Raw genomic sequence first — 11,428 nt, 5'->3', positions numbered from 1 at the left:
CGCTGGAGCCGCGCCAATCCGCGCTCGCCCCCAGCACCATTAATCGCCATGCATTATTCACAATCATAATTACAGAGCCCCATGCGCGCTCCGCGCAGCCGCCCCAGCCCCGGCCGCGCACACCCCCGCCGCACCGCGCACACCCCGCCCGGCTAATCCCCCACTCGCTCACCCACTCACCCGCTCACCCCACTCACTCCCAGTTTGGTTGGCTGCTTAGCTTTGCTTTCCCCCCCCCCCCCCCCTTTTTTTTTTTTTTCCTCCCGTGTTGTTGGGGTTGTTGCCTTTTCTGTTGTTGTTTGTTTGGTTTGTTTTGCAACTCGACTTTTATTTGCGAACAGTTCTTTCCAGCCCCCCCATTCCCTCGTTCCCGATTCCTCCCCCCCTTTCCACCTCCACGTCGCTGATGCCTCTGCAAAAAGCAGAGTCAAGACGGCTCAGTTAGCAGCATGTCTCGTCGAAAGCAAGCGAAACCCCAGCATCTCAAATCGGACGAAGAGCTGCAAGCGGAGGTAGTTTCTGAGCACGGTAAGGGCTCCCGGCGCCTCTTTCTCCTTCTCTCTCTCCTTTTGTGAGCGCGTTTCGGATGGAGATAGGTGGATTTATGGTGATGGTGAACATGGGAGCGCAATTACTCTGCAGCGGGAGAATGGGAAATAGAGCAGCTGGGGGAAGAGGCAGCGGAACTGAGAAGTTAGCAGTTTAGCCAAGTTTCTGCAGCCCACCCCCTGACTAACCAGCCCTCCCAGCAGCTCCCTCCCGGCCTCCCGAGCGCTTTTATCGCGGCCGGGCTCGCCGGCGGGGCTCGGCCCTCCCTCCGCGTTCACCCGGGGCTCGGGCAGCCGCATGAGCGGGCACCCCGGCGCCGCGCCTGCCTCCTCCTCCTCCTCCTCCTCCTCCTCTCCCTCTATTTTTTTGGGGTACCCCTTTTTTTCCTCCCCCCCCCCCCTCCCCCCGGCAGAGACTCGGAGCGGGCAGGGAGCCATATTCCGTGTTCCCCTCGCACCCGCCGGCAGGAAAGTTGCGGAGGGGGGGGGACCGGGGTGTCCCTGCGTGGGGCTGCCGGCTCCAGGGGGCGGGGGGGGGGGGGGGGGTTTCCCCGCAGGCCGGGGGCTACCGGGCAACCCGGGGCAGCCCCCATCGCGGCCGCTGCCAGGGGGCTTCCCCCCCCGACACCCCCCCCCCCAACGGAGAGGCGCGTTTCTGCGCAGCCCGCTTGGGTTTGGGGGCTGCCCCGGCCGCCCCCCCCCCGTCGGTCCGTCTGTCCGTCCCCGTTTGCCCCGGCAGCCGTCGGGGGGGGTGGGGGGGGAGCGGGGGGGGACGGTGGCTTGGGGACCCCGGTGGGAGCGGGCAGGGCCGCTCGGGTGCGTGGGGGCAGCGGAGTTGGTTTCATTATTTTCGAGAAGGTTGAGCAGCAGCTTTTTTGGCCTCCCCCCCCCCCCTTGCCCTGCCTTCCCCCCTTGGCCTCCTGGCTTTGCTGCGACTGTAATTATTATCAGTGGTAGGTGACACGGAGTGCCACCACCGCCACCAGCCCCTGTCGCGCCGGCTGCAGGCAGTGGGGAAGGGTTATTTTCTCGCCCATCCGCCATTCTTCGCTCCCTCCCCACACGCAGGCACAGGCACACTTGCTTTTATGCATCTGGGCTGCCCCAGGCTGCTAGCGAACAATGTGTCCAAAGGTGGAAAGATTTGGGCCGTGATGGCTCCTTATTTCCACTTCGCTGTAATGTTTGTGGAGAAGAGGGCCTGCGGGGTTTTTGTCTTCCTTCTTTTTGTTTTGGTTTGGTTTAATTTCCTTAGTAGTCCTTGGCATTGCAGCGTGCGAAGGCATGCCACAGCCCATGCTCACTTTTCCTGGGCTAAGTTGAGAGCTTCCATTGAAAGTTTTTTCTTTTCTCTTTGCATAGAGCCCACTGCTTGCTTAGTTTCTCGCGTAACCAAGTGGGAGCCCCGATGTTTTCTGCTTTCTGTGTAGGCCCCTTGCTCGGGTGCTTATCCCCCTCTCCCTCCCTTGGAAAAGAAGAAAAAAAGTCATTCTCCTGCCTCAAAACTATAATGACTTTTAAGTTGCATCTGTGGGGAGAGAGAGGCAGCAAAGTTGAAGCCCGAGAGGATTTTGACTATTGTAGCTGAACTTTACAGCCCTGAAGCTTAAGGCAGCGTGATTCCACTTCATCAGGTTAAAACATCTGTCAGACTGGCAAATCGTTAAGCCTCCTGCTCCTTCCCAGGGTATTTGGGGAGCCAGGGAGTGAGTCCCACACCGTCCAGGGCTGCTAAGGGGGCTAATGCCACTGCTCCAGGAAAACCCCCTTGGCTGTCGACAATAGCAGACACACAGAGAAACGCTTCCTTCTGTCACAGCGGAGGAGCAAAGCAGTGCATTTTCAAAATTCGGTTTTTTTCCTTAGGAAACGGTGGTTGTGTAAAGAAATTAATGCAGGCAGGCAGACGGGAATTAGTATTTTATTAGGTAAACAAGATTTGTTGAGCCCAGTCTCTGTTGGGGTGGGTTCTAGGTCTAAGAATTTATCACTAGCGTTATAAACTTTTGCGTGCTCCGAATCCATTTCGATACAGAAAAATAAAACCCCACTACTTCATTATGACACTCCTGGCGAGTTAATAAATTGAAAAAAATTGTTAAACTAGGTTTTTGTTTTGTTTTGTGAATCTTATCTATGTAGCCATGTCACCCGAGATTAGAACAAGAGATATGCTAAAAAGAAACGCTTGCATATGGTGGGTAGATTAAGGACAAAGAATCTTTTTGTCATGGAAATGTTTTTTTTTTTTCCCCCTTTTTTGGGGGGTTTTGTTTTGTTTACTTCATCACATAGAATTTCTCACACTTGGTTTGTTTTGTATTGCCCTCAATGACTACATGATCAAATGAATGGATTTATTTCTGCCGAATGAGAAAGACAGTCTTTCCATCAAAAGGACTACATTGCATCCCAGTGAGGAATTTTAAAGCGTTATTATTGTGGTCCCTGAATAGCACAAAATCGGCTTTCACAGCAGCCCTAAAATGCAACAATGTAAATACTTTTCAGCCTTAGAAGGCTGTTATCAAAATGTGCTATGTTTCCTTTTATTAAAACATATTTTAATTAATAGAGTAAAACCCTTCATAGTTAACAATTAACAAGCTAAAGTAGTGCTGTTGGTTTTGCACTTTCATTTGAGAAATGGGAACAAGGTGGAGGCAAGATACAGGAGTAGAGGGCTATCTAGTGCACATTAGTGTAATGTAAATAATTTACACGTTATATTAGGAAGCCTAACGATTGCTATACGGAAAGCAATTTTATAGGCCAGAATATAATGAGCGCTCCAAATCTCGTGAATTAAAACACTTCTTGTCAAGTCAGTGTTCTTCGTTTCTGTTCACAGCTGTAATCAAGATATTGCTACAGTTCCTGGGCATATTTTGCAACAGGCCAAAAATAGTTTGCACAGTGCAAGAATATTTGTCGTTTTTAGAAAGCAAACTGTTTAAGCAGTATTATTTGATGCATGTAGCCTTTTCACTAATTTGGCTGTTGATCTTCAAAGGTGGAAGCTGTTGTTAACACAAGATTAAGCAAATGAAGCTTATTATTTATTTAATGAAATAGTGTTTAATATCGCCTCTAAATAGATTTTATTAAGTGAAGCATTTAAAAATGAATGTCCCGTAAACGTAATCCTTGGAGTGAAGGGACATTCACAGTAGCAGAGAGAAGCCTGGCAGTTTGGGGAGCAGAAGGGAAGATAAACATTAGGCCTGATTTTAAGTTGCCTGGTCTCACCCTAACTTTTGTGCTATCTTTACCACCGAAGTTTTAGGGTCAGAACAAATAATTTTATAGCCAGCTTGGGCTACAGCATAACACAACTGCATTCAAACAGGGCAGTGTCATGGTGATGAGAAACTGTTGGAAATCTGAAGATAATTAACAATGTCATCAACTACAGATTTACACTCAAAAGCATTTGAAATTATTTGTCGAAAGTGAAATGCTAAAAATATATTTTTTAATAATTTTGAAAGCAAGTGTTAACAAACAGCTGGTGATGATATATTACTTGAATAATTGCACTGTAGAAGAGTGAACAAAAGATACCTATTAAAAAAAAACCCCCACTTTGAGGTTACTAAATTAGAAGATACGATGGAAATAATTTAAAAACAGCAGCAGCAGGACTCAAGTGACTGCCCTGTAGAATACAATCATCCCAGTTTCTCAGTAAAATGTAAAGCATTGTAATAGCTGGAATTACATTTCTAATACACTTGCCTAATTCAACAGATTACAAACGAATCAGAATTACAGATACCATGCACATGCTTCAACTCCGATTAATTTTTATATTAAACCACGGATACAGCATTTGTATTTTTAAAGTAGGGATAATAAAAGGGGGGGGTTGTAATGCTGAAAAGTGATTCTTAGAGTGTGCAAGTGAGATTCTGGGAAGGGTGATGACAAATGATGCTTTGGACTTTTTCATGCGAAGTTTCTGGCAAAGATCTATCATTGTTTAGTCTGAGGTGGAAGGGATACCTTGTAGTGAACTGTGTAATGACAGTTTTCTAATGTGCCTTTTGCCATCTCTTTTTTAAATATTGGACCTGTTTCCCCTCCGCCCCCCACTCTTCAATACATAGAACACAGCCTAAAACTAATGGATCTTTTCCATCCTGGGAAAGTGGGATTGGGCTGTGCAGTTGCCAGCAGTTGTGGCTGCACTCGGTATTCTTCTGGAGTATGTACACAGACACACATGCTCCGCTACAGCAACGACACCAGTTCGCTGTGGAGCAGCCAGCTTCGTGTGAGTGGGTTCACTCCATCTGCATACACAGAGGATAAAACCACATTTTGGAGGGGACATTCCTATGTACAAAATCGAGGTTATTCCACATCGGTTAGGCGCTGTTGCCTTCAAAACTTGAGAAGTCACAGGCAGCTGTCAGTAAACATAAAACTTCGGTGATTTTTGCAAATGTTTGTTCTGAGGCAACTGCAGGAGAAGGCTTTTTGTTTTGAAAAATAAAGGCCAATAAGTATTGCTCCAAATCGTCCCTTTGATAAGAAATGGCAATTGAAACTTTATATAAATAGTTTTGCTATTACGGTAGAGACTTAACATTCAAACTGTGTCACATCTGTATTTGTCTAATTTTTAAAATACTCTGGTTTGAACTGTGTTAGCAGTAGGAAAATATTTGGAATAATAAGGAAACTACAACGATCCGCCAATTTGCTGATGTATGTACAACAATGAAAGTAGACAAAACTGGGTCAGATTTTATCTGGTGGTGCTGATCTTGAGGAAGTCTTACCATCTCCTGAGGTAGACATTAAGGCTCTTTTTTCAGAGTGGGAGGGAGGAAATTTTGAAAGGTGTTGGTTGAAATTCTGTGTAATTAAGCTATTAACATGCATACATTTAGCTGTTGAAAATTACTTCTCCTTGCCTAAGAAAGAGGAAGAGCTACAATTCAAAATAATGGGTGGCATTTTAAAAAAAGACTGAAGATAAACAAATTAATAACAAGTATTAGTGCCATTTTCAAAAATAGTTTGAGTCCTGGGAAAATTTTATGGATATCTTTCCTTCATTTGATTTGTTGACCACCAAGCCAGGAGAAGCATATCTGTTGACTATCCATCAGTCAGGACATGAGTCAATCACTTTTGCTGATAATAAACCAGGTCTGGCATGACATTAAAATAGTTAAGTACTGACACATTTTCCAGAATAAAGCATGTAAAAATAATTTCTTTCGTAATACTGCATTTATAAAATGAGGGTAATTTGCTATATTTTTTTCCAGAGGAAGCATGAGTAAATCTAGTTTCAGCAGTAAATTTTGATTGAATTGTACATTTCAATGTAAAGGGCCAAAATCCTGTTTCCTTTACCCTCTTAAAATTTCCCCACTAAATGTAGTGAAGGTTTTCCATTAATTAAAAAAAAAAATGGGGGGGGGGGATTTAGGCCAAAATACACTTTTAGGAGCTGGTTCAGTTATGGTACTGTTGGACATAGAGTACATTTCTTCTTACCAAGGAAAACCCCTTCAAAATTGGGAAAGCCAGAAAACGAATTGTTTAAAAGGGTGATAGAAAACCATAATGAAACACATTTTAAACCCGTGTTTCTCTAAGTTGAAAAGTGAAAAAGATAGTGGACTGAAGAGCGGGGTCTCCACTATTTCCGTGCTGTAGTTGGGGTAGGCAAAGCGAGCCCTTCCGAAACTCTACTACCATTCCCCCCACTAAATCCGGACCCTAGCACCGGTTGAAAAAAGAAACCCCGAAACATTTCCAAACTTAGGCGCACCGACTTATCGGGGAAGGCTGTTGACCTCTTGCAGGAGCCGTCGGCCAGGGTGGGGAGGTGGGTGCTGCCCCGGGTGGGTGGGTGGGTGCTGCCCCGGGTGGGTGCTGCTGGCCGGAGCTCGGCCGGGGAGAAGGTGGGAGATCGCGGAGTGCCAGCAAGCTTCCCCGGGCCTCTCCCTGAGGGTGGGTAGTTAGAAGTGCTTTGACAAGGCTTGCTGATTTAACCTTTGCCTGCTTTGCCCTGCCAGGGGTGGCCACTAGATGTCAAGCTCATAATACAATTAGTACATCTGTGCAGTTGACCTTGGCAGCACGGCTTACCACTGTTCTGTGAAGTGTTAACACTGAATTTGAGTGTTAACTAGAGATCCCTCGGAGTTTGCTACGCGCCGTACAGCTTATCAAATGCCCATCTAGTTCAGCACAAGTGTTTACAGTTCTTAAAGGAGGAAAAAGGTTTCCTTTTGTGAAGCCCAGCGTCTTGAGCTGCTTAATTAACCCTGCAGGTGCCGCGGTATTTTTGTTGCCGTTAATCAAAACCGACTCGCTCTTCAGCGTTGCAGGAGACCGCTTCTGCCAGTGCCATTTGATAATTTTATTTTATGATTTTGTTGATGTAGCGATGTCCCCAAAGCTGGAAATGATGAAAGCTAACGGGTTCGTTTAGATCTTGACGTGCTTCGCTACCCCGTGCGATACTGCAGTATACGGCATGGTAAATGAGCAAAATGACCGAGCTGCCCAACTGGCATCGAATCACTCGGGGTTTGCTCTTTCAAGCACTCCTGCATGTGAGTAATTTTACTCAAAGGAGTCGTGCCATTGAGTCCAGTGCTTGTAAGTTCAGTTTCGAGATGCTTAAGGAGATGCAGGATTGTGTCCTCACATTGGCTTCTGTTATTGTGAGCCTCCAAACACAAATTTGTCAGCGTTTCTGTGGTTGTTCAGAGAGTGGCCGGCTTCCTTCTGCAGGGTGTTGAGTTACGTAGTTTAAGATGTAGTTAATAGTTTAAGATGTAGTTAATTATATACTTTTCAAAATAGGAAAGCTATGGAGAATCTAGAGTTCTGCTTCTTTCTCCTAGTTCATTTGTTTTGTTTTGTTTTTTCAATGTCTTTTTTGTATCAGCTGTGTGAGACCTCGATATTTTTTTTTAGGATTCCTAATAAAACTTGATGCGTTCCAAATAAACTTAGTTCCTACAAACATCGGCATATTTGTACACAGATTCTACACGACCCAAAATTAATGTATACATGCCATAACAGCCAACCGAATAACTGTTTATATGATTTTGCAAAACATAATGCAGGCCTTATTTAATACGATATCTTGCGCAAATATTCCAAACAATTTGTGAAGCTTGCATCTGTTCCACATCTGCATGCATGTAGAAAGGTGCCAGTGTTTGAGATAACGAAGTGCTTCACTGCGCAGATTAGAAGCTGCAAATGTTTTAAACAGAATACAGTTAGTGCCTGTGCCACAGGTGGCTGTTACTTAACAAATTCTGAGATTTAGGCTACTGAATAGATCAAACCGAGTGTGCCAGGTCAGTACCGGGTTTTGCATAGCAAGAGTGCCCTCCACTGTTCAAATGCATACTAACAGCTTTTGTGGTCTGAGAAAAAGGACAGAAAATTTTTCTATTGAGTCTGGAATTTCTTCTACATTGTTAAACACAGTAGGGGTCTCTATTTGTCTCCTCCTGTTTCACAGCTTGGGCTCAGTATGTGATAATTCATCTTTCTTTATGGGATTCAAAGCTATCATAAAGAGTTAAAAAGAATTAATTTGCAAGAAAATAAACGTGTTCTAACAATTTAAGAAAACTTTTTTTAAAAGCTCCGTCAATTGTAAGAGACGACAAAGCTAAGGAAAAAGTAATACTGTTCTTCTCAAGGATCAATACGTTGTTACAAGGCTACTGTTTCCAAATGAATATAATTTTGAAAACAAATTTATGGGGTTTTTTTTTCACATATTTTCTTACTCTATCAAAATAGTGCTTGGGGAAAAAGAAGTCTGTGTATCCTGATGATAGGAGTAGTAAATAATTGTCCTGTATCGGTGTGCTATGCTCAGAGTTTTATTTATAATACTGCTTGTTTAAATATACAAAAATGCTGTGAGCTGCACTTTGAAATGATTATTGGATTTGCATGTGAGAGCATTTTATACATCTGTCTTCATAGTTAGCAGACATTTTATCTTTAGCTGATGTTAACGAACTCAGTTTTTTCTGAAACTTCTTCACAGTTCGTACACTGCTGCTCAGTGAAAGATCAGTGGGTTTTTTTCTTCCTGAAAGAAATTCCTACGTATAGAAAATACTGTCTCGATTATGCAGCTCTGAATGTAGAAATAATACTAATTCATAAAACACTTTTCTGTGCTTTCATTTGTACTATTGCCTATGGTCTAAAAAGAAGCTTCAGAAAATACTTTACTCACACCTTTGTTGGGTTCCTTTACAAGACACTTTTGTTTGAATGCTTCAGGAAGGTATCAGCAATTTGAAATAGATGAAAGCCTAGCAAATGTTGATTGTCTTCCCTGATTTTATCCAAGTGTCTCATGAAGCATACATAATTTGAGGATTCTATGACACAGGGTAACAAAATACTGAATTGTCAGTGAACATTTGGTTTTAATAGTCCTTATTTAATATAATTGAAAAGGTGCTTTTCAGGTCATTTACATGTACGGAACCAGAAGTGATTTAAGTTGAGACAAAATGAAAAGATTCTGGAGCAAAGACGAAACACAGTGGGGTCGACTGGGGCTTTTTCCAGACTGGGAGCAGTTAGCCCTAAGAAAGGGGGCATTTATTAAAAAGCATACGTTTTCAGAATTACCCTGACTAGAATGTGACGTTTAATTTCCGTCTGCTCCACAAAAGTAGGTGGCAGCATTTTTGAAGCGTCCATTCGTTATATTTTCCCTTGCGCATCACGCAAGAGGCTTTCCTCTCACACGGCGCGGAAAGACGTATGCCTGCGATAAAAATTCAGAACCGGTGAAGCCAGGTTTACAAATCCTGCGTGCGTGCGTGCCGTCAGAAGCTGTGGCGATTTTTTCTCAACTCCACGCATTTTCTGACGGTGACTGGAGGAGCCAGGGCCCCCTTTCAGCCCTCTCCCTTCCTCTCGGACGGCGAGAAAGCAGGCCAACGCCATCCTCCCCGCCGCCACGCGTTGCTCCGGCGTTCGGTGGGTGCGCTCAGCAAGGGTTTTGCCAACCTCTCGCCGTCAACCCCTCGTACCCCCCCTTCGCTGAGTCAGCAGGGCACCTCAGCGGCTTCAGGTATCCCCATCCCAAAGTGACTTTCTCAAAAGACCTTCGTTGGAGTTTCTAATTTTAGGGCCAAACCCCAGTGATGCAAAGGGAGAGCGCTCCGCTCTCTCCGCTGGTCGGTACCTGCTTAGGAGCTCACCCCGGGTACCGTTTGAGAGATGCTGCCTGCGATTTTTCACCTGTTTTCAGAGGGTAAGCTTTATGGGCTGTAATTCATCTTGCATCCCGTAGCAGCTTCAGATTAGTCTGTTAGCTGTTAGACTGCTAATGAGAAAAAGAAAATAACTGAGAGGTTATTAGTGGCTGAGATCCTGACTGCTTGACAAAACTCCCATTCAACACCTTTTGTGTAACTAAGAACTGCAAAATTCAACCCATGTCTATAAGATTAAGCAAGTGCTCGATTAATTCCCCCAAAGTCCTTGAAAATTTTTACTGCACCACATCCTCACTGTAATGATAAAAATGATTGGATTGTTTCTCTTCAGGAAAAATCAAAAAGATTAAATTCTTCAGTACTTAATGGACTTAATCACCTTGTAGTGTATCAGAAAATGAAAGCAAGCTATAAAACGTAAGGAAACATGGAAAAATGCTATGTTTTCCTGTAATAGGTACATGCTGTAACTGAAAACAAAAATTAATTTTTAGCTTAATATTTTAACATCTGAAATTTTTAATCATCAGGAGTAATGATAAAATTCCGGTATTGCATTCTGTCGTTCATAAAGTGACTGAGTTTTAACAAACAACAAAAATGCCCTTTCATGTGGGGGCATATGCTTTTAAGCTGTATTCCCTGTTGAAGTCGGTGAGGACTTACACCGCAAAAGCAACAATAAATACAGTACCTTAGTGCTTTCATATTAATAAGTACTACTGAAAGGGATGTTAAAACCCTCATTTGTGAAGTGCTGGGGCAACGTCCATTTCTCCAACAGACATATATATATATATATATATATAAAAATATTTATCAGTTGTTATTTTCAGTCTTGCTTTCCCCCCCCCGGAGTGCTTGTTTGGGGCAAGACCACAAAGACTGCTGTTTGCATGACTAGTTCGTACTCTTTCAATCCCATTAATTTCAGTGGTGTTTCGAACGTGAGTAAAGGGTACTCACTGGAGTAGGAGATGTTGGATTGACCCCACAGTCTGTCATTCTGCGAAGCATCTTAGGAACCTCAGTGTGCTGTGCAGGGGATGTACCGTCATCTATGGCAAAGCAGCGTTTACTTCGGTGCCATCTGTGTCACCTGCTTGCTTACCAGTCCAAGAAAGTGAAGCTTTGAGAGAGATTTAACTTGTCTGATTTCTTCAGAAGTGCCAAAATAGTTTATCCTAAATGGAAAGTACTGTGGTGAGGTTCTTTGTATGTCTACTTTGAAGTTGACTGGGGGGAGAAAAACCCTAATGACTCTCTAGCATTATTCTCTAAAATATTTTGCAAAAGCAGTCCTGGGATATTTCAAGACAGATAATGAGATGACTGTACTTGGATTGGTCATTTGAAAAGTATTCTCACTATTTTTAAGGCTTGGGAGTTGAGGGAAGGAGGAATACAAAACAGAGCTGTAGGTCCCCAGTCAGTGCGAGCGCAAGCCTGGTCACCCTGAGATAGCACAAAACTAGCCATTTATTTCATTGAGAACAGAGCTGAGCACTGATCATCTGAGAAATACCTATACTGCTGTATGCCACTTGTACTGTTCCACAAGTTACATTTCAAATGCAAACTGCTCCCTCTTTGAGTTTATGAATTAGTACACTAGGCTGGTTATTATCTTGAAAT

General features: G+C 43.8%; 1 protein-coding gene across 2 annotated transcripts in view; it reads left to right on the top strand.

The window, feature by feature from the left end:
* The first annotated feature begins 268 nt into the window (after window positions 1–268).
* The window catches only part of SALL3 (spalt like transcription factor 3), a 25,530-nt gene continuing 14,370 nt past the window's right edge, over window positions 269–11,428 (top strand). For both annotated transcript variants that reach the window (XM_052802966.1, XM_052802878.1), the window contains exon 1: window positions 269–528. In XM_052802966.1, the coding sequence (XP_052658926.1) occupies window positions 450–528 (79 nt within the window). In that variant the 5' untranslated portion in view covers window positions 269–449. The remainder of the gene's footprint in view (window positions 529–11,428) is intronic.

The sequence above is a fragment of the Harpia harpyja genome, chromosome 1, assembly GCF_026419915.1.
Source record: "Harpia harpyja isolate bHarHar1 chromosome 1, bHarHar1 primary haplotype, whole genome shotgun sequence".
Taxonomy (NCBI): domain Eukaryota; kingdom Metazoa; phylum Chordata; class Aves; order Accipitriformes; family Accipitridae; genus Harpia; species Harpia harpyja.
Note: the sequence above shows the minus strand (reverse complement) of the source record. Positions and strands in the feature narration are given on the sequence as shown.